Raw genomic sequence first — 27,845 nt, forward strand, 5'->3', positions numbered from 1 at the left:
TTTCCCTGGGACCCTATTCGTCTGATCTACTTGTAGATGGAATAAATACAATTGATAATTGACAAGAAACCGGGGGCATTTCGTAAAAGCCAAGCAAACGGCATTTTATCACCAGATGATGGAGAAGAATAACTCTCACGTATCCATACGACACGAATATCGAAAAAATAATAATAAAACAACTAAGCTCGCGCTAGTTCACAGATCCTATAATTATAGTGAAATAGCCTAGTGTAGGTCATCGGTATGATGACGTCACCTGATCTCGCACGTAACGTGCACGTAGCACTCAGCGTAAATCAACAATAGACAATAATACCCGCAACATGATCCTCTTCTGGTCGGGACAGCGTGTCGATACCTACAGCGTCCGCCGCAGCCAATGAAGTGGGGAGGGTCGTGACTGCGGACGAAACACCCGCGAGCCGTTTAGGTCGAGAATGACACCTCGTATCGGCATGGAATGTCCGTCACGTACATCCGGCTATAGTTGGGACCCCATCCACGTCCGACCGATATCACCAGGTTGCCATACGATAGCGCAGGATCCTGTGATTGTAATTAATTAGTTTTAATTGGACAACTTGGCAAATTTGATTGAATGAAATTTTGAATTGATAAAAAGCTGCATAAAGCCCTGTGTAAGGACAAAATCTCACACGTACCCGACTCATTCTCCTATGCAGATGCACCGCTCGTTCACTAGCCGGTGCACTCGCCGTAGCTTCACCTTTATGCACTCGGATACAGTAGCCAGGTGAAAGCCGTCGCAAAGTGTCCGGTTTTGTTAACGAAGCAGCCATGCAGATGAATAACGGGCGTGTTCCACTGAAAGAAAAAAACAGAAATCCGCGAAAACGCTTAGTGCAATGTTCAAAAACACCTCGGTAAGGTTACCGACCTATTGTATAACCACACATCCTCTGGAGCATCGGATCCTATAGGTTCGGATTGTCGTATCAACGCGAACGATACTTCATTCCGTAGATCCCATTCACTACATACTGGCTGAGCATCGTGTACTATAAACGAGCAGTTCATCAAAATTGTGCTCGCAATCGGTAACTTTTTAAACAGTGAAATATTCACCTGATTGGGACAAAATTCCCACAGCAGCGAAGGCTCCGGTGAGTTGAAGCGGCTCACCAATCCGATCTTTTCGATCCCATCTCGACATCCGACCCCATGCTAGAAACGGGGGTTTTACAGAATTCGTTGAAAGAACAACGATAAAGTAACCGAAAAATGTAGCAACGATTTCAAAGATTCAAAGCTGAAGTGGAGAAATCTTTGAGGATCACTGAAGACGTAACTGCATGGCTGCAAAACACTGCAGGGACTTTCTTTGACGTTGAATCCAATTAACAACAAAAAATATGTGCACGTCTGTGTTTGTGGGGCGAGGGAGAATTGAGTATCAGAGAAGTCGGTGGTATGCTGATTCACAGGTGCGATAGGGAGAAGCCGGGCCCTCCTCAAGTGAAGGGGGTCTTTTTGATAGCCGTCCAAAAGTGAAGGGGTCAGAGCACCGGCTACAACTATCGCATGTATGCGCTGATTCAGCTAATTCCGCAAACGAATACCCCCCTCAAATTCACTTGGGTTACAAAAAAGTGCCCAAAACTTCGCTTTACACTTCCCTGCCACCTCGCTCAAAGAATTCGTTTGGAAATACCGAGTGGCACAGTCGAACGAGAAATGTCGAACGTAGTAGTTGCAGCCCTGAGGCGTTGACAGACACGTGGGAGTGGAATCCTTCAGTATGCAACTTCTTGCCATTCATTAATCATGAATGAATCGGTTCGCAACGTGCATTTGATTTCCTTGCCGATCGTTGTGGGCTCCTTGCAATTGAATCCCGAACTGCTTCAAAGTTTTCTGGGGCTCGCTGTGTACGTTAGGCTTCTTTTCTAGAGTTGATTCTCTCTTTCCTGAATTCCGACGTCATTACAACTTAAGACGTCATACCCAAACTTGTCATGAAATCAATACATGGGTTAAGAATTTTGAGGAGACAGGATCAGCTCCAGAAAGGAAACCATCAGGGTACCAACATAATCAGCGAACCCCAGGAACCTTTGAAGCAGTTTAGGACTCAGTTGCGATGAGCCCACAACGATCGGCAAAGATATGCACGTTGTGAACCGATCTATTGGTCCATGTTTGCTAAATAGCAGGCGGTTATATACCGAAGGGTGCCATCCTCACCTGTCTACTCACCTCACCTAAAGGTACAACCACTATTTTCAAAATTTTCCGTTTCCCTGCGCCACCGTGTATTTTTGCGCTACCATAAGATGAACCCGTACCATCCACAGGGTCGAGATTTTGTTTCAGCTGATTCTGTGTGCGGGAAGCCGTCAGCTGGCGTTTGCCGATCAAATCGAGTCAATTCCGTCAAGGACGTCAGACAATTCTCACAAGATGTGAAGAATGTCAGCTGAACACACAGAAAAAACTACATCCATCAGCTGGCTTAAAGAACCTCCATTTCGGTAGTTGATTGCTGAGAACTTCTCCCTGAGAACTTAATCACGAAACTCAAAAGGATGTCTACGTTAACTTTGATGAAGCGTCAAGAGAAGAAGTTTTTTTTTTACTCAAAAGTAAGGCAATAGAATTTATCCATGATCTCCGTCGGTCAGAAAACATGGTTCACGACTGTTGAATCCTGGTAAATTGCGCATGTTCTAGTTTACTTTCGTCAAACAGTTTCGTCGTTAGAACATAGTCTGAAGAAAAAATATATTGTGTAGAATCTCAATTGAGGAAAAACAACAAATCCTAGCCAATTATTTACCAAATATAAACTTTATCACGCAGGTCTCGCGTCCTAGTTACATTCTTACTAGGAGAACTGAATGCGTTTCTAAATATTTGCTAAGAGTTGTCAAAAGAAACTCCTAAGTAGAGAAAACAAAGCGAATTTAGTACATCTGGTCAGCTTTATTTCACACTACCGTAGAAGTGTGAAAGTAAGAATCATTCGCAACATCCTTTCGCATGACATTGTGTAGTCCTAGTAAAGCTAGGAATGTCCGCTAAAAAAGCAGATCCCGGAGCGAAAAAAATTTTTCGTCCAAATAATTGACCGGCTTTCAATAGGAGACGACTCACACGCGCATGCAGCTATGTATAAACAAAGTTGTGTGCAGAAATCGACGTTGCATTGGTCAGCCGCACTTTCAGATACTAGCCGACATTCTTCCTGAATTCGAGTACAATCCCAGAGATTTTCAGAGAATTTTTGAAATTAGAATGGAAGTGTGTGTGAAATCGAAAGAAATCCTTCTCTCGGAAATCTCCAAAGATTCAGAGAAATGATTCTAGTAAAGAACTGTTTAGAAAACGAAGAAAGAACTTAAAATCTTTCGGATGCTGTGGAAAATCCCTCAGAACTCTCTACAGATTTGCATTCTCAGCAGCATCTGGCAGTGCAAGCGGATGCAATGTCTCTGAAACCTGATCGTGTCAAAGATTCGCGAAGCGCAAAAGAAATTCAACCACATCACAGTAGAGACGAGGACAAAAAAATCAATCGCAGTAATTTTGCAAGTGTAATCGCACCGCATCGCTCCACCCACACTTTTTCTCACACTCCGAAAAAAAACTGCGTGACTAACGTGGAAAAAGCGAAGCGAATTCTCGTATTACATACGCTTTTAGAATTGTTAGAGACGGAAAATGGCAAACAGCATGAAAATGGATGTGACTTCGTGTCTTAGCAAAAATGTTGGATCGTTACGAATTTTCAGCGAAATCCCAAGCAGTACCTCTGGTACAGAACTTCGCCGTACTATTTGAAACGTTCCTTGTTCCGAAATCCTCCGAAGCGTATAACGCACCTAACACATGATTTATCTAACCTTGTGTTTAAGATATTTATTTGAAAGTTTCGTATCAAAAATCATCACTGAGGTTCTGTTGATGCCTCCAAAATGACTCGACCAAAAACTTATATTTAAGCTACTACTTTTATATTTTTACTTTATAAATAACACGTTTCTTAGATATATGATGTATGAGTTTCATTAAATGGTGATGTTCTTTGAAAGATACCATGTTCGATCACTCCAAGTTCTCCAGAGGAATGATCCTACGAAACTCCAGAAGAAAAATCTTGGCGGGCCCTGGGAGGAGTTGGCTGAACTTAAAAAAAGGAGTGAACGTGGTAGGGTGTTCTATAAAAACAAATTAAGAAAGTTTACTTCAGAAAAGGTATGAAAACAGAATATGTTGGGGTTCTTTGATAAAAAAAAAGGTGCTCAAGTAAGATGAGAGATTTCCAGTATTTTTGAGAAGAATCAGCCAAAAAATTTTAAATTTCCTTTTTTTTTGAACACTGATAGATATCTCCTTTCTCCATATTTGCCTTAAAACAAAATTCGAGGAACTTTTCGGACCTCATCATTTCAGAACTTTGAACCTTTTCTACGAGGAAGTCCTTTAATAACAAACTGCCAGTTTAATTCTAGAATAGCAACCAACAACTAGATTCTTGAATGGTTGGACAGTTCCTCTCCTACTCTGCCAACCATCGAGAGGGTCCACGCAGCGTTCATGGCTAACCATCTTGAAGAGACAAGGTCTCGATCCCTCCACCCTCACTTCTCAGCCGATCTCAAGACCAAACAGCCTGTTTTGATCCAGAATCACATGCGCCGGGCCGAACTTCATTTACGCGACTACGCTCGCTCCCTACGATTAGCCGCATTGCAAAAAAATGAAATTCCACTCGTTTGTGGGTGTGGATGTGTGTGGGTGCGCATGTATGGAGTCGCGGCGAGAGCCGTGAAAAGCGAGAGAGCGCACGACAAGCAGGAATCAATGCTCCGGCGACAATGGAGCTCAATCACGGATCGCCAAACTCGGTGCTGCTGCTTCTGGTGGTTCGGGGAAGTCGTATAGAGCGAGGAGCGCACCGAGACGCAGAATTAAGCGGAAGCGGAGGTCAACGGAACTGAAATACAAAGCTCGCAATTCAGGAACCACGACTCTGAATGGCAGCCGTCTTGTTCTGCTACGGAAACACAGCACGGCGGTGTTTCCGGCACCGAACACTGATTGGCGGATCGTTATGAGGAGATGCACATGCACTGCTCAAGCGCCAAAGTCTAAAGAACGCTAATCAGCGTTTAGTCGAAGATTTTTTGAACGATGTTTCCTTGGAGGAGTCTCCAGAGCATGGAAGGATTTTCGATGTCTCTGGAAAGATCTGCTTGAAACTGGGCTACTATTTCCTCAACGGGATCTGTGCCTACGCACCAAATCCGGACAAGATGGCATCGCATCTCTTTATGAAGATTCTACTTAGCCCATATACATACATTCATTTAAGCGAAAAAAAGAACGTACTTTTTCGGAATTACAACATATTTATTTGTGGGTTATATATTGAGAAGGTTTAAAATCGCTTCGTAAGAGATCTTACACCATCCGTAGAGATTTTACACCTATACTTATACTTTACTAAAAACGCAAAAAGTAGTTCCAGAGTATTTTAGTGAGAAATTCGCAAAAATGAGGAGAAAAATAGACCGTCCCTATTAAAGTTAATATATCAGATATATGTCCTGTTATTAAGAGTTAATGAAAAGTTTAATTAATTCAACTACAGTATTAAGTCTCATGCTGTCAAAACCAGTTACGATTCACTCCCACCGCTTATGGGCACGATTTCATTGAACCTCGCCAGATCAGTCAGTCAGTGAAATCGATATATTGGGATAAAAGGGTTATTATATTCGTAACCCATTTGCATTGAATTAAAGCCGCGTTGACAGGACGTTGCGACCAGCAGTGAAAAGATGATAATCAAAAAATTGATGCTAACGATAACAGTGACCATATCCAGATATCCGAAACGTCTACCTACAAAAATCTGATCTATCTATCTGATCAAAATCAGACTACAAAATTCGTTCTGAAAAATAATAAAACCAGCAGGACAAACTCATGATTGGTTTTTTTTTTTTTGTAATTCGGGCCTTTTCTATCCTAACCAAAGACAAATACCTCGGATATAGTTCATGACCGTGATCTTTAGAGATTTCTTCTATTAATTATGAATTCTTGTTGAAAATGAGCTATCAGAGTCACCCATACAGCACGATAGTAATGACGGGACAAAATGAAGGAATATTTGTAGCAAACCCTAGAAAAAAACGGACGACAAAGCTGAAGCGAGGAAAAGCGTATTAAAATAATTGCAGAAAAAAAAGAAGTTGGAGAAATAAAACGAAAATAGAGACCATTTAATAAGGAAAGGGAATGAAACTAAATCATAACTTGGCTAATTCACTCAACCCGCTTATTTAATCCTTAATATTGGAGGATCAGTCAAAAGAAGTGCTGTTCAAGCAAAAAAGTAGTTGTTGAGATTATTTTGTTGTCAAAAATTTACTGACAAAGCTAAACAATTTTTTAAATCTGAGAAATTTAAATAAAGAACTCAGTATGGGTAGATACAGCTTAAAAAATTGAATAACTTCAAGGGCTCTCGTAGAAAATCAAATAAAGGAAAACCGCCACAAGAAGAAAAGAACGAAAACAAGCAAGTAGCCTACCTGCAGCATGGTTATGTATCATGATAGGGTCCGGCGATGACGTCGAAGTTCCCGGAGGTGAACTATCCGGTTCAGGTGGTGTGATAGGCACGGATGGCGGTGGATTTGTTGGTAAATCAGCGGCCAGTGCTTGTGGTAAATGCAATGACAAATCGATATCAGGAGTCACTGAAAGGAAACAGGAGAAATCAGAAAAGTAGGGAAAAGTGTCCGAAAAATTCACAAAATTTACATGACGAACAAAAATATAGCTAAATCCCCATGACGAAAACCCGATAACATTCTGTGAACGCTTGTTTTCGTATGGTGTTACTTTAGGAAGCAGCTGTTAGCATCCAAATTCCACGCATTCTTCAGGAAGGAACTGCATGAAGATGGAAAAAAATCCTGGCCTATGACTTAACAACAGGCATATAGCGTGTTTCCACCGGCTGAATATCCAAGTGATTTTATTTATCCGTAATTTTAAGCACATATCGGGATTTCAGCAAATTCTAGATCTCCTGCGGTAGTTCCGGCATGTTTGTTAAGTGAGTGTACTGCGACAATTCGTACCATTCGAAAATGGGAAACGTGATTTATACTGGAGAAGTGAACGGATCACTCGAAGTTGATGTCCCGATATATTAATGAGTTATTTTAGGGCATGGCATCATTGATTAGCGTATTTTTAGTAGGAGGTAAGAGGGGATAGACCGTTTGAGTAGATAAAAATTGAAAAAAAAAACAGCGAAGGAAAAGACAACCAGAAAAATAGTAGGAAAAGAAGTTGTATGTATCGGCACTCACCCACATGACTCCTACTATAGGCGATATGTCCGTTGCCCATTGGCACTTCACGTTGGCAACTATCCCGTAATGAATCCTCATCACTACTACTCGTCTCCGGTCGTATCCATAACGCATAATGATATGGATTACAGCATGAGACTGTCGCATTGTTGATCGTCACCCGACCGAATCGACACCATGGCAGTGCTTCCAGACGATGCAGGGCGGCATCCACCTGTAGAATTTAACTGAGTTGTACGTATAGAATGCCAGTCTGTCTGGGATTAAGAGAAATTCAGCAACAGCGAAGATCTCAGGGATGTTTAGCTGAGGTGTGCTCAGAGGAGCTCACCTGAACTCTTTTAAAAACACCTAAATATGAGATGAAATAAATAGCTGAAAATAAAAAATCAATAATAATTTAATAATTGTGCAAAATAAGGCCGATCTCCTTAAGCGCAATTTAATAATCAAAAATAAAATTAACTTCTAAATATATATATATATATATATTTTCTTTAAAATTAAATTACTTAGTTAACTAATTCCTTAAAAATTTTAATAAGGATGAAGGATAAAGTGTCTGGCGTTAATCAATCCGCTTAGAATGCGCCACCACGTTCACTTCATTTCGGAATCGTTTGAGGTTTACGAACGAAAAAAAAAACTGGCCTATACAATGAGTTGATGAGTTAAGCCAGTGTTTTCATCCACTCCGAGAAGTCTGGTACCAATTTGTCGATCTCGGTGGGATGAAAGGGTTGGCGGATTCGAACCCCCTATCAATCATGCAGACAGCGGAACCTCTTACCGATTGCGCTACAACCGCCCCAAAATTTTTAATGTAATTTTAATTTATTCGCAATTTTTTGAAATTGACATGTAAAAATAGGATAAAAATAAAAATAGAAATAAACCTATGTAAAACTTATATTGTATCGGTTCGAATTAGTCGCCAATCATGTTGTTTTCTATACGCTATGTTAGCACATACTTTATAGCAAAATGCAAAAAAAAATTATATCCGAAAAATTTTTTCTACCCTGCTCAATTTGAAAATCAACCTAATTCGTATTTATTCCGAAGCGCAGTAATTTCAAAATTGACGGAATCAACATCGCACCACCAACACCAACACGTCACTTCAACATCCGAGTCATATTTCATGTCTCTGTGAGATGAATTATAAATCTTCCGTTTTTAATGTGATTTGAGCACATTTTCCCACCGCCGCCGACGTCGTATGCTCACAGAAATTATCACCCATTTCGAAAACGGCGAATAATTTATGACTTTTCGAAGAAGCGTCGTCAAAGCAAAGAATATGCACCATAGCCGCAATGTTTTTGCATGACAAATGTGCTGTTTAAACGGATGGATGGGAATTCGTTTTTTTCTCTCAAGTTCACAGAGGCTACAAATGTCTGATTTTTTCTGACATAGTATAATATGGGATTTTTTGACTCCCTCTCCCACTATTCTTGCTCATCGGCGAATTTCGCCGCGGAATCCACGATTTTCGAGCTCATCGCACCTACGCATTGATAATCACTCAATCGGAGGTGTTGCCATGATCGCTCAGCTGACATGCAGCGGATGGTGAGTGGCGTTTGAAATTTTGCTCCTATAGATTCGGTGACAATCGCCAGACAACTGGCATAAAAAACAAATCTCTGGCTGAGGCAGCAGGAAGCAGCGGATCCTCCTCGGCAAACAAAGAGGTGTAGGAGAAGCAGCAAAGAGGAATCACTAGTAGCCAAGCTCAAGACTGCATGAAACTTGATCTGATAGTTCTTGCAAAAAGATTAGCATTTCACTAAGGGCCGATAAATGCAACTGGAATCAGCACAAACATTCATGTAAATGAAAAAGGTATCGATTGGCATGACGTGGTAAGAGGAGTAGTTTTAGCCCGAAAAAGTTAGTTGTGCCTGCGAAATTTCAGCTACAGGCGTGAACGCACAGTTAGCGTCGATCGCCAATGTCTCCATCTACTCGGAATGGTCAAGTGGAATCCTCGGGTGAGGAGTAATTTCAGCGAGTGAATGAATCAACGTCAGAACTATTGAGTGGAGGAATTTGTGGATGAATGAATGAAAAAATCAGTCTCACTACAGACTAAGATTTGCTGGAGAAAAAGTCCGAAAATCATCGAGTATTTTTCATGATGAACAGTTCCAACGTGTGTACAAATTGGTAGCGGTGCGGAAAGACATCATTTAATAAGGAAGAAACGTTTTTAAAGCGGAAATGTCACAATTGTTGTGCATTCAGCAATGCAAAGTAAATAATTGGAGAGATTTTCATAATTGATCGTTATTTGGTATGCAATTGCTGAATCCTAATGAGGAATAGGAGTAGAAAAAAAAAGAAAAAGAGAGAAAAGGTCATAATTTCTTCAGTAGAATTCACTTGCAAAGTTGAATAATCTCGGCAGAATAATTCAAGGAAGAGGAAACGGTAATTGGTACCACAAAGCCGAATTTTTCTTCTCGAAGGAATTTCAACATCGATCGATAAGCATCACCATAATAAGAAATATAATAGAAATAACAATAATTCTTCAGGTTTTTTCTTCAGGTTTTTGGTTGTGGTATCATTGGCGTTTTTTTTCACTTATTCTTCAAGACAGGAAATTTATCACATAAGTTGACGGCCGTACTTCGCCACAACGGTAAGCGGCATGTTACCAATCGATAGCTATCCTTAACATTGTGACCTTCGTGGAATATAAGTGTTTTCGATTTTTCATGAATAAACGCAAAGAAGTATGTTTCTAAGCGAGTTATCTGTGAAATATTTTTTCAACTGTCCCAGTTAGAAGAGAAATGTTGTAGTTCTGATGTCAATTGCCCGCGGGTTCTTAAAATTTCAAGGACTCAGGAGCTTCCTGTCATCTTAGAATGTAGAAAGAAATATTCAAAAAAATATAAGCATGAGGAAATGCAATACGTCCGAAATGTTATCAGGAGAGCTTATAGTGGTAGGCTACATTTTGACATTTTGTAGGAATTTGCATTTTCATAGAGCTGTTAACAAACAACTCCCGTTAAAGAACTCTAATCTGAAAAAAAAGAGTCCCACGAAACATTCTGCCATAATCAATCGGACATTTTCCCATTCCCGTTCACCTCCTCTCATTTTCACGGTTCCCTACAGGATGACAAAGAAGTGTTGCCGAAATGTCCAGTAGAGACACCACATCACTTGACACATTGATGTTTGACGAACGATCGTAAAAACTTCGACACCCTCGACGCCAGCTGTTGAGCTAATCTGGCAATAGAGCCAGCGTTTTAATATCGCTCATATACGAAATCAAATTCGAGCTGCGATAGCTTTGTTCCAAAAGAGAAGTACAAGAAACATATGGAATTTCTCTAAGAAAAGGCTGCTCCGGAAAATGTGATACTTTTTCGTTCAATCGATAAGGTATGTCACAAAACAGATCAGGAGATCAGAAGGAGATTTCAGAAAAAAAAAGAAGTTCGTGCTGTGGCTGAAATACAAGGTGGTTCTATCACATATATCTATGCGACGTATTTTTCTTCTCGCCTAATGAATATTTTTCAGCCACAAAAATCTCTCCTCTGCGAGAGACGTTGAAATTGACCACGGAAATGCTTAACCTTGAAGTTCTGAAGAAAACGAATCCTGTTGGCTTAACTATCTAGAAATGTCGAAGAGAAATTTGCTGGATGACAAATCACAGGGCTCATCTCGCAGATTTGAAAAGAAAAATTGTAAGTCAAGAAAGAAAATAAGAGATCATTAGAAAATGAAAACTGGTTTTACATAAGCAAAAATAAATGGCAAACAAATAGAAGAAAAACACACTTTAACAAAAACACAATAAGTTTCTAGAAGAGAACAAAAAATATTCTAACCTGCAAGTCTTTCCATCGCCATAATTTACAGCATAAATACGGCATACTCATTGGTCGATCAATTTGCGGAATCAAACCGGAATCTTCCTCCGGTTGGTCATCATCCGGACGTTCATCCATTGGAGGACCAGGGGCACACGCCTGAAAGACCGGTACCATCGAAATTCTAGATTAAAAAAAACAACAAAGAAAATGAAATAAATTAAAAAAGGTAAAGGACTCTACCCCGTCAAATACAAATTAGTTCGTTGAAAAAAAGTGATGTTGTAAAAATTGTAAAAATTGTAATTTAAGAAAGAAATTGCTAAGAAAAACCTTCTATAAGTACGTCAAGCTTGGCCAGTTACTGTTAGTAATAGTAGCTGATATGTGTTTGGGTACAAATGTGGAAATTATGAAAAACAAACAAACAATGTAACATACTTTTGCGTCAACACCACCGGACTCAACGGCTTTGCGGATCACTTCCACGTCTTCCGCGTCGAAACCGCGCATTAACCGTAGAAACCTAAATGAACGATGAGTAACGAACCCAGATAGACAAACATTTCAGGTAAATTTGTTTCTTTTCTACTAATAATTATTTGAGTTGGAGGACAGAAATCTATATCAGAGGTCGCATATTTGAAAAATTAAAGTTAAAAAATTGAATTGAGATTGAAAAAAAAATTGAGATTGAATTATCCGAAAAAGAAATAAAACTAGAACAAGAGACAGATTCGCAAGCTACGTATAGATACAGTAGCCCTGTCACAGCAAGATAATCATTTTAAGAAAAGGGAATGATTTCGAAAAATAAAGCAAATAAACTAATTAACATTGTAGATGTAATTGCATAAATATAGTTAAGTATAAAAGACAAAAATTTGGTAAAGACAGTAACAAGAAAAAAATGAAAAAACTGTGGAGAAATCCTCATAGTCACTGCTCAGGTGAGCGCTGATATAATAGGGAAAAGTGAAGAGGAAAAAGAAAATTTCCAAGAAGAAAAACCAAAACCAAATTTTCTAGAAAAAAAAACCAAGTGTAATGGTGGCATATCCAGTGAAGAAAATATTAGGAAGAAAAATGTGTTGATGGGGTCATTCTAGTGAATGGAAGATGAACTGATTGATGAATGAAGTGAGTTTGCTTTACAAATGAGGGCAACTGACAACTGACAGTTGTTCTGTTTGTAAAGTGCAATTATTTTTCTCATTTGTGAAAGAAAACTAAGAAAACTTAACGTTAGTACGTTCACCGTAATACCGACCTTCAACTCTTCAACATCCAACTTTTCCACTTGTCTGTTTCGTTCGAAAATATGCAGAAAAATCAATTGCAGAATTTGATGTTGGATGGCAGAAGCTTTTTTTAAATCATGAATTAGCTTTCATATGTGCTGTGTAACGAACATGAAATACCTCATGGCACCAACCTCCCCCAAATTTATTCGCTTACACACTAATCGTTTTCCTCCGATTATTCGGCTCATTCAGCCAGTCCACACTTCAGCTAATGAGGCCAGGATTTATGAGGTTGGCCAGCGTTTGGAGTACGAGAGTGTCGGAGCGTTGCAGAAACACAGGCAGTGGTGTTTACTTGCTCAGTGATTCTAATTTCAGGATGTTTGGAATTCCTCCTTTTTAAGAACTCATCTACCTAAAAGTCGTGAAAATGTTTGAGAGAGATACGTTCCTATGGGCGAATCAAATTCCTATGGAGGAATAGTCGATACTGTTTGTGAAGTACATCCACAAAAAGAAGATCCTTAAAAATTAATTTTGGTGTGATAGAAGTCTCACGAGCCAGTCGAAAGTGTTTTCGTTGTCTTCATATAATAGTACCACTATGAGTGGATATTTGTTCCAAAAAAAATGGAAGCGGAAAAATAAAAAAGAGTTTGTCTTGCAACATGCATTTCCGACTGTTGTATATGGCAGTAAAAAAAGGGAGAACACTGATACCAGAAGTAATACTTCAGAAAATTAAAAGAATTAGAAAATTTGATGAAATTTCCAAATTTTACAAGAATCAGCTGGTAATTTGGAGAAGTTACTGGGCTGAGACTGGCTTCCAAAAGGTTCTCACATTTGAAAACATTTCCAATAGAGGGTGCAACTCAGAGCCGCTCAGAAGGTTACGGTTTAATGCTTCAGACATTTCAGCTGTTTTCTCTTCAAAACCTGCGAGAACTTCTCTCGGACTTCTGACCAGTATCCTGACAGAAATTAAAGGAGAACCAAGGCTGAGCTATTGCATTACCTCAAGAATTCTCAAATTTCCGGAAGTTCATGGCATAAATGGTTTCCTTGATGTGGATGGTGAATAAGCATTCTTGCCAGATTTCGGAAAATTTCGGAAAACTCAGAAAAACTGCTGGTGAATAGATATTCTTACAGAATTTCAAAAACAAAATTCCGGAACACGCCATCCAGAATATTACGGTATACTGGAATTTCGTTCTAAAATCGTAATCTCCAAAAGTAACTCTACGTACATCCGAAATTCAAGAAGCCCGTCAACTCCCCCCACATAGCCGCGAAAGTTATGAAGTAACGCTGTGACTCTGAGACTTTTTCTTGGTTCGCACGGATCCAGGATGTTTCTGCTGCGTTCAATTAATTGTTCCCACATTCCCTTAATGTCCCACCGTTATTAGTAGTGGAATTCGAGCAGTAAACTAAATTTACCCCGCTATCCAGAAAAGATAAGCCTTATCAAGTGGGCAATTTTCTGTTACGAAAAATTCCCGGAATGTCTCAAGAGGGGTGAGGAAAAAGATCGGTTCGACTAACTGTGCTCGAATTCAGTCCTAGTGAGAGGAGCTGGAGGAGGATTTGCTTCTTTTCCAAACAATTATCGGCCACAGTTTCTGAGCACTTCTGTGATTTTAACGAATTCCAGCATGCTCATCACCCCTCCCCTTCGTCACCGTATCGTTTTGTGGTAGTGCCATTCGGCTGCTTCTGCCGCAGTAAACATGTATACGGCAGTGTAGCTAGTCGGCATTAGACGATATTGTGCGTTGGGGGTGTTGAATCAGCGAAGCGAGCTGATTCCAACTATCGTCCACTTAAAATGAATAAAGATGAACGAATCCGCTTTCGACGATGCCTTTTCGGCTTCGTTGAAGCGGTGTCGTACCGAAGCGCATAACAACTGCAATAAAACTCTCGAATGGATGTCTTGCGATCGAATTTGCACTTGAACACGCGAACGTCAACAATCGTGGTTGCGCTGAACAATGGGTAGCTCATAGCTTTTTAGGTTCGTATTTGTGACTGAGTTTAAAGTTCGAATTTTGCCATGCGAAAGGAGTTAGAAATAAATGCCAGAAATATCTAGTGCTTGGAATGTTTTAGCGACATGGTTGGGTTTTAGCACTAAAAGACTGCACGGAAAACACGAGCCAATTTTTCTTGAGATATACCCAGAAAGAGTGTAGAACACAGCTCAAGACTTTCTTCTTTGCTTTGTGGGTCTACGGAAATACTGTTGCTTGTGCGATACTCATGCGATCTCCATTCCAGTCGTTCACGTCGACAGCTGGGAACAGAGCCGGAACGCACTAGTCTTGCGCCCTGAGCAATGCAGTCGGCGTAAAACGTTCTGGGTGAAGGTGAGCACGAACCCTCTCGACAAGATCCTCGGAGCTCTTTTTTCTTTTTTTCCATGGTTTTTCATTCTTTTATGGGGTAATAGTCCATGAATAGAATTAAATACTCCCAGAAAAGCCATTTTCCATTAGTTTTACCTTTGTTTCGTTACGAACGAGAGGTTTTGTTTCGTAGCGGTTGCAGTTCTTTTCAATTTCTTCGTGTAACTGTTAATGTTTAGCGTTCTTTGCAAATGTAGGCGTAGTTCGATCCCGAAATCCATCTTGGAAAAACGTTAAGTATGCACGATTCAACGAAAAGTGATTCAGAAATCCAATTCGCAGGGAATGATGACCTTGAGATTTTCTGACATCAGATGAAGCTACGGAACGCATAAAAAAGGGGATTTCTTATGAATGACTGAAAAACCTTCTCAGAAAGCCGTGAAAGATGTTATTCATGCACAATTACAGCAAAGAAATAAGAAACGAAATAAATCCCCCTGTAATCTAAGTCCTACGATCTTAGAGGCGTCCCAGGAGCAAAACAAACGACGGAACTAGATGGAAAAAAATTTTGCTAAGAGCATGTAATCCTATTCATCCACTTTTATGCAAAAAAGAGAGAAAAACTATGAAAAACAAGAAGAAAAAAAGCTCCGAGGGATTCGTCGCACTCTGTGGAGAGGGGGCAGTGCACGCATTCACTGAGGAGCTGAATTAATTTGCACTCGGGAAGCACTGGAAGCCGAAAAAAAACCTTGTAGGGTTATCTATTACCGTAGCTCAAAAAAGGACCATTTTAGCATCCTAAATAATTTACTTGTTTGAAGGGACCTGGCCAGTTTGGATAAGGAAATCAATTTTGAAATTGGTTTTGTAAAATAGGCTCATTTTCTTTTCATTAAAGAAATAGAAATCATAGGTGACTGCTGCTAAAACCAATGACATCACCGAACTGAAATTCACTTGCTTATTGGATCAGCCTGGTAGGAAATAGCAGTCAATGGACTCACACATTTTCCCACGCCCACTAATTGGCCGTGTGAATTATGCAAACAGACATATAGTCGGCCTCTCTTTATTTCTCTGTGTTCTCAGCTTTTAGCCTACTCTTCCAGAAACCGCCAAGATACAGGGCCATGTTGATGCACTACGAGAAGTAAAACTAGCAACTTAGTTAGAAAATCCAGAAATGTCTGAAACTTGTGCAGATGCGAAGTTTCCGAGATACCGTAGTCTGCAACAACATTACGAAATACCACTGGAAGTACTATGATATCAATTCTATATCGATCAATTCGGGTTATATAGATTTCATAGTCAGCTTCACGGGTTTTGTGACACTTTTTCGCTTTCCACGCAAAATATGCTGCGACGCACTTTTTATGCGTATTGATTTGCAGTGGAGAAGAATGCGTAAGTATAAACATGATGCAGGTGGGTATGTGTTATATCGAACGGTGATTTTTATTTCCTTCATTCTAAACGTGGTCAATCTTAAGAACATCTACTTAATTTGGTTCGTAAGGTTATATTGCCTGTTCTTTCGCATTTTCAACATTATTTGCTCCACAACATCTCCCATCGAATTCCATATTATTTTCTTGACGAACTTCGAAATAACAGCTATTTTCAAACTAATGGCTGCTTTTCCTCGTTCTGCATCCATTTTGCAAAAACTGCGCAGTCAAAAGGGAAATTCTCAATTTTCTACCGCATCGGATTCGTTCGGGAACCTTTTGCAATTGCACACTTTCATGTGCACAAACATTTTTCTGCAACTAGAGTACGATGGAAAGCGAAAACACTTTTGTCAGAAATCAATATTCATGGACGGCTTTTATGGGGAGCGTAACGCTGGAGTTGGTGGCCATTTAGCGACATTACAAAGGCGCTGCGATAAGCCTTCAGACAATAGTCGCCTAAATGGAATTGTGAAAGCTGGCAGCAGTCCGGTCCGGCTTTCCTTCAAGTGCAACAAAGCGTGGACAAGACCTTCTTCGGCTATTGTTAACACTGCAGAGCACCAAAATAGTCCACAAGTTCAACGTTGCGTATGAAGGAAACCTCGTTCCTGGTCGATTCTTCCACACAGAACAACCATCAGTAGGAAAATTTAATAACGATGAATATGTTCAACAAATGATCATGAATGATGCTAGCGGGAACAATTTCGGCGGAATTTGTTCATTTGTATTTCACTGTACCCGAATTGCAAACGTTTCTTTCCGCTCATTGCACGAGCAAAAGCGGAAAGTAGTTTCATGAAGGATGGAAGCGTACCGTAGAAGAATCGGTGAAGGACCCACAATTTCTATCCGTTCACCATAGTCACTTACCATCTACAAAGCGTCCAAGACAAAAGTCAAAAAAAAACGTAACTGGAGCTTTGGGCTAGCCACTGAATCCTGGACTGGGCTTAAAACTGTCAGGGTTATGCGGATAAAAAATTCGGAGCCTCGTAGAGGCTCCAATGGTTGAGCTAGAGCAGGAAGTTTTTTCAATTTTTTTTCCAACGCGTTTCGCAGCTGGTAAGCACATAGTATGGTAGGTTGGCAAGAGTGTGAGTCCGTCACAGAATTTTCCGCAAAGCTAGATCAGGTCACATGTGTAGTTATGCCCATTTGAAACATAGATACACAGTCACGGGACCTTACGGAAAATTCTACAGTAATTCTACAGTACAGTAAATGCACAGTATGCATCTTTTGCGAAGCTGTTTGTTAAAATTTGATAATAATGGAGCTTACCTTCACCGACATCCATGATGCTATTCCTTAAAAATCAGTAACTAACCATTACCGTCAAAAAACATGCAGAAATGTTTTTTTTAAAAAAAGAGAAACACGAAAAGAGAAGAACACTGAAAAAAACTTTAGGTGATTTCGAAAATTTAACCAAAATTCTATAAAAATCTAATCTAAGAATTTGGAATTGGATTAGAAACAAAAACTAGTAATAATTCTCAAGTTTTTGAACAAGCAGGTAGTCATTTACAGTTCATTCAACGAAGAGTTATATGACTTGAAAAACATTTTTGAAAATTCTGAAATTTTTCTTCATACTGGCAAAAAACCGACTTCTGCACATTCTACATGAATTTTTAGTCACTTTTCGTAACAACACCGGTATAATAACACTGGAACAGGAGGTTAGCGTTGAAAAGAAGAAATCATGCCATATTATTTGCAATTTTGTGTGGAATGCAAATCAAATTCTTGCAATTTCTACCATATGGATATGGAAATAGGATATGGGATTCTATAGATTGCACAAAAAAGGTAATATTTCCTTGTCATTCAGCAGCGGATGAAGAAAATTACATTCGAAAAGGACTTCGACCAAAAAAGTTGGAGTAAAAACTACTGGAACAGGAGAGCAGTACTTACGCAGTTAAAAAGTGGAACCAACGTAACTACATGTTAGTATTTTAGGAGGAATTTTCAGTGAATAAAGAACGCACGTTAATGAATGGCAAAAGTATGCATTATATTAGACTCTCAGTCCTCTCAGGAGGAAAAAAGACAGAAGAAAAAAGTTCAGCAGTTTAAGCATTAAAAAAAAGTAGAATTAAGGATAAAAAGAGCGAGTGAGACCTATCCATCTAACCTGTGAAATGGTTAATCATTAACTACTCACATTGTTTATATATCTTTCCAGAGTATAGATTTTCATAATGTTGCTTTCGGATGATAGATGGGCCTTCGTGGAATGCCCTTCCGTCAAGTCGGTGCCATGGGGGAAGGAGATGACTTTGACATTCTATTTTTAAAATTTGAACCATGACTGCAGGTAGAGGTCGTCTCTAGATTCTCAGCGCATGAAAAAACTTTAGAAAAAAACATTAGCGTGTACATAGTGCCGATATCCTTTAAAAAAAAGGCCATTTGGAATGAAATATGGGTATCGATGCTCTCTTACTTTTCTTCCGAAACAGTGCTAGGAAAAAAGATTTTCCAATTCGTTCCAACCCCGATAATCTTATTCTGGGAAGAGTAGAAATAAAACAAGGTATTCGTTTGGAAATTTTCTGAAATTTCGGCATTCCACGAATTCATGAATGCAATTGTTAGCAACCATCGATAACCACCTTTGCCGCCAACAATCACAACAACTCATCGGAAGGCACCTTCCGCTCCAATGATGAGGTAATCGCATCGCGATGAGACTGGCCCCACATCCAGATGCGGGTCCATACAAATCATACTAAACTATGCTCGAAGTTCATGTAAAGAGGTCTTGGTCGCCAGCCAAAGATCGATTCTTTGTCGGAGGTCTGCTGCAACTAATTCTTCCGCTAACCAACAACGGATGGGTCGGTGACGGCCTCCGTGGCTTTGAGGGCCATCGGGAGGAAACCCACGTCAGTTAAGCTCCCTGTGGACATATAAATCGTAGCCGCAAGTGGATCCTGATTCCGGGACTCTAAACTGCCATCCACGCAGTGTGCCGAAAATATGTGCACAAATAACAACAAGATGCTGCTTATTATAGGCTGAATGGGAAATTTCAAGAAAAATACTGAATAATTCGGTGCAAATCGAAGAAATTACACTGGCTTTCTCTTTTGTTAGGAACTCCAAAAATAACTGTAAGCTCTGTAACTACCATACCAGCAGAGTTTGTGCACGTGCAGATTCCTCGACCTTTCCATCTATTCCCAATTTTTACCCGAGCACCTCAGAATGGTTAAATTTTCAGCGTACAATCAACATCAAACACGTCCATAAAATTGAAAAATTCAAGGAATTCGTAAAATTATAGCCTTGCTGAGCAAAAGCCAAATATTTCAATAAATCTACCCATGTCCTGCATCTCTACGTAAACGTATCCCACGGAGTACCGGATCCAATCTTAAAAAGAGGTTTACGGCAGTTCATTAGTCAATAATTCGTGATTAGGATCCACTGGGATTTCAAATCGTATCGACCTAATACCAACAAATCCATACGCATTCATGTAGTACTATTTTTTGCCAGATTTCTTTTAAATTCAACTTTTAAATTCAATTCAAACTTCAACTTGACTTCAACTCTACATTTGACGCACATTTGCAGAATAGTCGTTGTCCGCAAATTCAATATTCCCTTCTTATTGATATCAACTCTTCGGCACATAAATTACCCGTAAACAAAGTTATCTTTCAATTCATTTTTTTTTGTGTGTTTCTTTTTTCTCATAATTTCTGGGAAGGTACTTAGGTGGGCGTCAAACTTGAAAAAAGTGCATGTCATATGAGTCCAAAGCAAATGTAGAGTTTTTTTTTTTTTAAATACATCTCTCGAACATGAGTGAAATGCGTTGCATTCGTTCGCGTTCATCGATGTCTAACTCCCAAAAAACCGAAAAAAAGCGTTTTTAGCTTTTTTTTCGCCTCAAATAAGTGATACTTCCTATTCCAGCTCAATCTTATAGAAAAATAGGATAATTTCTGCGGTTTTTCTGCAAGCAAAAAGACAAAATAAATCAAATATCTTCCTTTCATATTCTACAATGCTTCTAGGTAAAACCTATACTTGTGCACCTCCAATACCACAAAACAGTTCTAAATTCTTCGTAAAAAAAAAAGTAACATCCGATTCTGATCAAGAAGAAAAGCGAACTTATTGACCAGCGGTCTGTTCGTGGTCAAGGAACAGATTTTTGCAATGAAACGCCTTCAATGAAAGCTGAGTATTAGTCGCTGGCAAGTCCGTAACAGCACATTATGTTCACACATTCTAACGCCTACTAATCCTCACCAAAGTCTGAATCGATAATTCTTGCGCGCTAACCATAAAATCAGAAACACCACATGTCTAGATTTTAAACAACGAAAGTTCGACGATAATGGTGCGATAAACAGAGAGTGGGAGGTGGTGTGGAATGCGAGGAAAAAAAACTGTTAGACCAGATGCATACGCGAGAACTAGTCTCCAGATGTAGGTTAGCGGTTCTTCGTAAGCTTTACAATCTCGATCTTCGGACGAAGAATGATTGAAGGTGATTGTGCAAGCAACAAAAATGATTGTGTTTGAGTCACTGGATCTGTGACAGTATTGGCAGCGGCGTGATCGTGATCAAAGACCAATTCTTCCTTATTTTATTCAACCGACAGCGAGCAGGTGGAAAACACAAAAAAACCCGTACGTCAGGAAATAACCGTTATAACTTTTCTCACATTAATGGTAATTAAAATAATGGAGCATAGTTAGAAGATGTGCATTACCTAAGCTTTAGCTCAGAGATGAAAAATCAAATGTATATCGAAGTAGTGCAACATTTGGCACCGACAAATCACAAATAAAATCTTTAAAGGATCTGTAATCACGTACGCAATGGCAAAACGGCAGCTGCAACACGGTTTGACATGGAAGAGAAAACGCTGCTATCTATGAGATTCCACAGCAGTTGGAGATTTCTTTGAAAAAAAAGGAGATAGATAACACTGATTCGGTGCGACAGAATGTAAGTGGTTGATGTATAGAGTATGATCGGCAAAAAAAAATTAAGATTGTAAAATTTAGCAGAAATTCGTTCTAAAAAATGGTGTTTTTTGGCGTAAAACACTGAAACTTGAAATAAAAATAAAATGAAATAAAAACTTCAATGGAAGTACGGTGGAAAAACTTCCGTCTGTGGAGTATGTGAGAAAAATCACAGTAGGACGTGAAAAAGTGTTCGCTGAGCATTTTCATACGAATATTCGATCGTAAGGGACTGTTCTGGAAGCTAATTTTGTATCATGGCATTGTATTTAACATGTATAAACGAAATATTGCACTGCGTTAGAGAAATTGTTCCTGTAACCGTACAAATTTCTTCGTTAGAGCGCACGATTGTTCCATGGCAGAGAGAAAAATCATCGTAACAATAATAAAAAATAAAGAAACAGAACTATAGCCGTTGACAGAATTATATGAGAGCACTGTAAAGCAAACGGGTAATATTTATGGTGTAATTGCACAAGAATTCCATATACGCAAATGTGCATGCAGGTACAAACTGGCTAAAAGGGATTTGCGCGTCCCATCAGTTTTCGTAACGCGCAGTATCGATGCGCAAAAAAAAAAGAACGTGGATTGAGTTTCACATAAGGCTATGGAATATCGCTCAAGCACTTTCTGAAATTACACCAGAAACAACAAAACTGGCGCTGAATTCCCTTTCTAACATCAGAGTTCGCTGAAAAGTACATATTGCAGTAAAACAATCTGTTCAAACATTCGCTATCTGCTAAAAAAAAAACTCTAAATTGTATGGTACAACTTGTTCAAAACACTTCCGTTCCTACTGTAAGTCACGTGTTGTGTAGTGCTCTATAAAAAAATTCATCCTCAGCGAAAACAAAGCTAGATTTCAAATTAACAAGCAGTAGGCACGAAAATTGCACAGCTGCACTCCTCCATTAACGTATTGCTGTTTTTGCTTCTTGTGCAATTGGACAAAAAAAGCACAATTTTGTGCATCGATCCCGACAATGTCTGCATGAAGTGGAGATATGAAAACTGTGAAAATTTTCTGGGAGAAAATTTATGCTCACGAATTCTTCATTGCCGAAATGTTTAATTTAAGAGAATTTGGCGGAAATTCCCAGCAACACATCCAACGCAATTTCTATCCCGTCGAAGCTACTATCCGGGTCGATACACTCCGGAATCGTTTTTTTCGCAAAATCACATCAGCCATTATTCTGTAACAATTAATGAACAGCTACTTCTGCAATTACCCCACAAACCACAACTAGAAATCAATTCTACAATAATTCTAGTGTAGTTTTCAAGAAAAAGAAAACAATAAAACATAATGAAATTCTCATTAATTCAGTTCCAGCGAAGCCGTATACAAGAACTATTACGACGAACTTCACCAGTATGTAGACGTTTTGTCGGACATACGGTGTTTTTGTGGGCCACAAGCTTGCAATTAGCGCCACTAACAAACGAAAATCAACTGTTCCAGAAAGTTCGTTAGAAACAAAACAAGCTCCTTTTCGAAATAACTCTAACGCTGTCAAAACCCATGATGCAGATGCGCATCGAAAATACCAGAAGAATCAAGTTATTAAAATTGCAAACTGAGGCCACAACTTCACAGAATACAACTAAAAAACGCCAGTTTCCATAATGATGAAGAATTGAGAGCATGGTTTCCTCTTGTCTTTATATCTTTGGTACTTGTAGGTACGGTAGGATGTTTGTTTAAGAAAATCCGTGCGGTTTTGGTGATTAGTGAAGACGTTACGTATATCAAATTATTAATATGTATAGTCACAGTCAGTTAGGCAGGCCTGTTCACAAGGATTTCTACTGTTTTGTGATCCGTTCAGTACCAGTGCTAGACGCAACACGCAACAATTGTTAAATAGAAAAAAATTAGGGAAAAACTCTTGTTTTCCCAAAATTCAACGTACGGGGATAAAACCAGTGGAACCTAAGTGCTGTAAATCTACAATATCCAAGTCTAAGTACGGAATAACAGCTTTGTCGCAACTGTAAAAAGTCGACAAAAACTAGAAATAATCCTGATATTGCGTCTTCAGACGCGGAAGAGAGGGATCTGGAATGAACGAGTGACAGTGAAGGATGAAAATTCCCCACAGAATATGACAAAAATAGTGAGTGCAATTATGCAAGAAAAAAAGACGAAAAACTAACGGAAAGAAAAAATCTTCTAGGGGAAGAAGAGAAACTGGTTCAAACTGGAAACGTAAATTTAATAGGAATATATAAAGACTATTTTCTCCACGCTATTATACGACCTCTGGCAGTTGTTCTGACCTTCGAATAATGCAAAATCGATGCGAAGAAAGCGGTAAAAACATCGCTGAAAACGATATGGACCTGCGACGAGCCCGGCGTTCGTCGCTGGTGACGAGAAGACGCCGGCGCCAGAGTCGTTCGACGTGCCTTCGACGTTCGCTGAACACGCACCACAGACCACAGTCCATCGCATATCTTGCCGCTCGTGCTACTAGCGACGGTCTGCCTTGTCCCGCCTCAGCAGCAGCAGCACACCAGCAACGCTCGTCGCCTCACACCGCCGCGCGCTACTAGCGTGTTGTGTTGTCTGCGTAAAAAATCATCAAAACATTGCACGACATACGAATGAGACACGAAATGCAACGATAAAACAGCGACAGTCGCGATGAATGACGGACAAGATGAACGAGTATCATGAGCAATGAGCAGCTAACGCGGACACGATCAATCGATCGGTACCGAGCTTATCGCGGCGACCAGCTGTCTGAAGTTCATGTGTTGTTGTGACGTTATGTGAAATGCCCTCAGGCGATGGTAGCAGCAGCGGGAACTGGAGCAGTAGCGACAGCAGAGCGTCGGCAACCGCTCGTTCTCCCACAGTCGACGCCGGCAGCTTCGAGGGAGAGGGCGTGGCCAGCCGAGGGTCAACGATCGATGTGTGTGTATGTGTGCCTCCGAAGTGACCGCAGCGGCGACGTCGTCGTCGACGACGACGATGATCGCATTCAGCTGTCAGCAATGTCGCCTCCAGTCGACTATAGGCAATCTGCCACAAAAAGTCTGCTAATTAGTGCGGCTAAAATAGACTACTGGGCTTCACGGAATACTACGCACACTAAAAAGATCGTAAGGTTATTTGTTTCTTAGATTCTATCTTCTTAACTCAGTTGCAGCCACAAGAAATGAAATAACCATTAATGATGAAAGTTTATGAGTGTACAGTGAATTGCTAGTAGCAATTCACCGTTATATTTCTTTTTCCTTAATTTAAAGATCCAAATGTCTATAAAACAAGCCGCAAATGGCCATGCAAGCTAGAACTGAAAATCAGGAGTGAGCAATGAGGTGTGCCGGGACATAATGGGGGCGATGAGGGAGGTGCTCCCAAACGTCATAAGTGCACCGTGATTATTATTGAGAAATGCATGAATCGCATTTAAACGAGCACGTTCATGCTGCAGCCAAGGAAAAAAAGTAAAAAGACAGAAACAAACCGAAAATGAGGCAAGAATTAAATAGAACAATTAAGGCGAAATCCCACTCAGCAAAGCTTAACCACTCGCAAGCCCATGACCCTTGTATACGAGCGATCCAGAAAATAGATTGCTATCCAGATATCTCCACTTTTTGTACATTTGCATACTTCATAAAATCTTCGTTTTCGTATAAACAATGCAAATGAAGAAATCCACTTACAAATAACAGTTGAAGTTGATTGAGTCGATTGAATTTTAGAGCAATAATTATTCGGACCTAGATTGTTTGTCGAACTAAACAACAGCAATTATATGGTGACAAGTAGAGGATAGTAGTTAGTACAGGCATACTGGCTAACCAGTTAGAATTCCAAAGTGAGATCCATATGTAGCTTTAGAAAAGTTAAAAAAGGGGAAAAACATGGAAACATAAGGGATCTTTTGAAGAAAATCTGGTTTGACGAGCTTCATGCAGCTTCTTTGTGGCAACAACCATTAACATATGTAGCTGCGCTAAGGTAAATTAAAATAAGAAAACTCACCGTCATGTGACTTTTTTGTGTATATGGGGGTGGAAGTTAGTCGTCGTCCCGACAAATCACATGCAATTTTTAAGCTAAAAGCGGAGATTTGACGTGTGCAAAACTGGGGCGCAATTAATTGAAAGTTTTGTTAAAAAAGAAGAGGACAGTGTGCAAGCAAAGTCATGAGGGACAACTGTCGGATATTTTCTTCTACAATTAATCACATGAATCATACTTTAAACTAAGATATGAACATGAGCTCTTTTATGATCCTTCCGCCTTTCTATCGCGAATTATGGTTTACTACGCACAAACATATGCATACCAAAAGCCCTGGTCATAGATGTCTCCTTCGAGAACATGTGAGAACATCCAATACAAGATCGACCAGGATCTTGAAGCTCCTATGAATATCAAGAGCAAGATGATCTCCCGACGAGAGAAATATCCCAGCAAATATCTTGTTTCAAAGGGAAAATGTTTTTTTGTACATTGATATTGCTTCAGTAGAAATATTAGCATAAGGAGAAACGAGGAAGGAAGCGAACGTAAGAAGGAAAGGGAGAAAAAAAAGATTAGTAAATATCGCTCGCTAGTCATTACTATCAATATTACAGCGAAATCTATGATTATTTAAACATCTAAAAAAACCCACGAAGCCCGAAAAAAAGTGTAAGAACATAGTTTTAAAGGTCGGTTGCGAAATTTTTCACAAAAATTCATGCAGCATTAATAAGATGTACTGTAAAAATTAGCAGCATGTACGAACTAATAATTTTAGCAGGGACTTCCTGTTTTCATTCTCACTACCTCCTCAGTTTTTTTTTTCGAGACTCCACATGTTCTATTACATCGTTTCTATGAAATTCACCTACAGTAGGTTGCTGCATGTCAAATAACCACCGCTTTTTCTACCGTTCAGTTCACCACAAATTTCAATTTGCAATACCGTAGTGACTTCAGTGATATTGACATAAGGAAAATTAATCAGCTAAACCTTGGAAACTGTCATTGATTAAATGAACAAAAAACAAATTATACTTATACCTCAAATAGAACCATAAATAATCCAACATCCTCGTAACAGACGAATTTTTTGCGCAATTACGAGCAACTGCACGTTCTCTTCTCCTACCGTTTTCTTATGCAACCAATAAAACCTGTTCGCCTCCCTACCATTTCTATAAATAAAGGCAAAAATTGCGAAGGGATCACAACACAACTGGCGCAATCCTCCAGACTTTTTAGAATCCCATAAATCCTCTTGTAAGAAGACATTTTCCTGCTAATGATGTTTGCGTGACGAAAGGTTTCTATTTATTTTACAGTCGTCCTATTCTGTAAAACTGAAACGCGATTGGTTGTAATCAATAAAAACTTCTTGGAAATGGATTTCTGGTGTTCGGCGCCAATGTCTTAGAAAGCTTAATTACCTAATCATTAACGTTGCGGATTATTTCCACTGATCATGCGGAAATTACATGCTTACTTTAGTTCGCTGCCAACGTCATTTACGTTATTTAATAATATTCTGTCAGCAAGATCATCAAAAATTCACTTGGACAATTAAATGAATTTCACATTTAATCATCATTTAACAATCCACATTTTAATCTGTATGGTTAGGACGTAAAAGACAAGGGGCACACATAGGAGTGATGGAGAATTCCTACCCTTCTATTGATTTGATTTCATATCAAATTTCATGTAGCGATATAGAAATTAGGATCAATATGTAATTATATAAAGAGACGGAGAAAAAAAAAACTTGGGTGGGAATTCCCAAATTATAACATAAATTCACAGCTCATCTACTCCAATACTTCTGTCATCGAAAAGCGAAAGTGTAAGCAATTAAGAAGCCTGGAAAACGAATAAAATCAAATAGAAGGAAGAGTTCCGTAAAAAGCTATTGAGAATTGCCATCTAATTATGCTAATTAGCGGCGATGAAGGTTTCTATGAGTGCCACCTGATGAAAAACTGCTGTATTTTTGCTGGTTTAATCAATGCTAATAGTCCCAAATAAGCAACCTTCACTTAATTAATATGTACTTTGGAGGCTAGCCTGAAAAGAGAGCAGAACGTTTGTAAGCTGAAAACAACGCTGGAAATTCCCTTTGAAAAACAGATTAGCCTGGGAAAATTATTAAGGGATCTCTCAAATTACGTGCATTGAGTTCTGCTTGACGTAGGAAATGTACACGTTCATCAACCAAGCTACAATGCTTCGAATTTGCAACATCATCTTGAGAACAATTTTTCGAAAAAATGAAAATCCACTGGATTTCCATTGAGTGTTCGTCAAAATAAAGAAATAAAAAGAAACACTCGTTCACAGACGCGAAGCATACAATTTCCAGCCTGCCTTTCATATTCGTAAAGCAAAAAAAGTGAACATCAAACAACATCTTAGAACGAAAAAGAAGCGAAATCAGAAAAAAAGAAAAGAAAAAACATTGCTAAAGGTTGAGACTTGCCGTTGTTCGAGTGAAGATCCACAATACAGAAAGTATCCAGCACAAATCCAACAAAATGACATACAGGATCGCTGATTCGTGTCTTTCGCGATCGACAGAAT

General features: G+C 39.4%; 2 protein-coding genes across 3 annotated transcripts; one reads left to right on the forward strand and one right to left on the reverse strand.

Moving 5' to 3' along the window:
- Positions 1-429: 429 nt before the first annotated feature.
- Positions 430-27,806, reverse strand: RB195_004993 (uncharacterized protein; the record flags this gene model as incomplete). Of its 2 annotated transcripts, none has more annotated exons than XM_064177253.1 (9): positions 430-549; positions 666-828; positions 902-1,022; positions 1,090-1,188; positions 6,567-6,734; positions 7,356-7,572; positions 11,225-11,365; positions 11,648-11,732; positions 27,745-27,806. In XM_064177253.1, the coding sequence occupies 9 exons, from the start codon at positions 27,804-27,806 to the stop codon at positions 430-432; spliced, it is 1,176 nt and encodes a 391-aa protein (XP_064034377.1). The 2 variants fall into 2 exon arrangements, with proteins under 2 accessions (XP_064034377.1, XP_064034378.1); XM_064177252.1 differs by lacking the exon at positions 27,745-27,806 and adding an exon at positions 23,627-23,733.
- Positions 24,077-24,412, forward strand: RB195_004994 (uncharacterized protein; the record flags this gene model as incomplete). Its single annotated transcript, XM_064177254.1, has 1 exon — positions 24,077-24,412. The coding sequence occupies one exon, from the start codon at positions 24,077-24,079 to the stop codon at positions 24,410-24,412; it is 336 nt and encodes a 111-aa protein (XP_064034379.1).
- Positions 27,807-27,845: the final 39 nt, after the last annotated feature.

Source organism: Necator americanus, chromosome I (genome assembly GCF_031761385.1).
Source record: "Necator americanus strain Aroian chromosome I, whole genome shotgun sequence".
In the NCBI taxonomy this organism is placed as follows: Eukaryota; Metazoa; Nematoda; class Chromadorea; order Rhabditida; family Ancylostomatidae; genus Necator; species Necator americanus.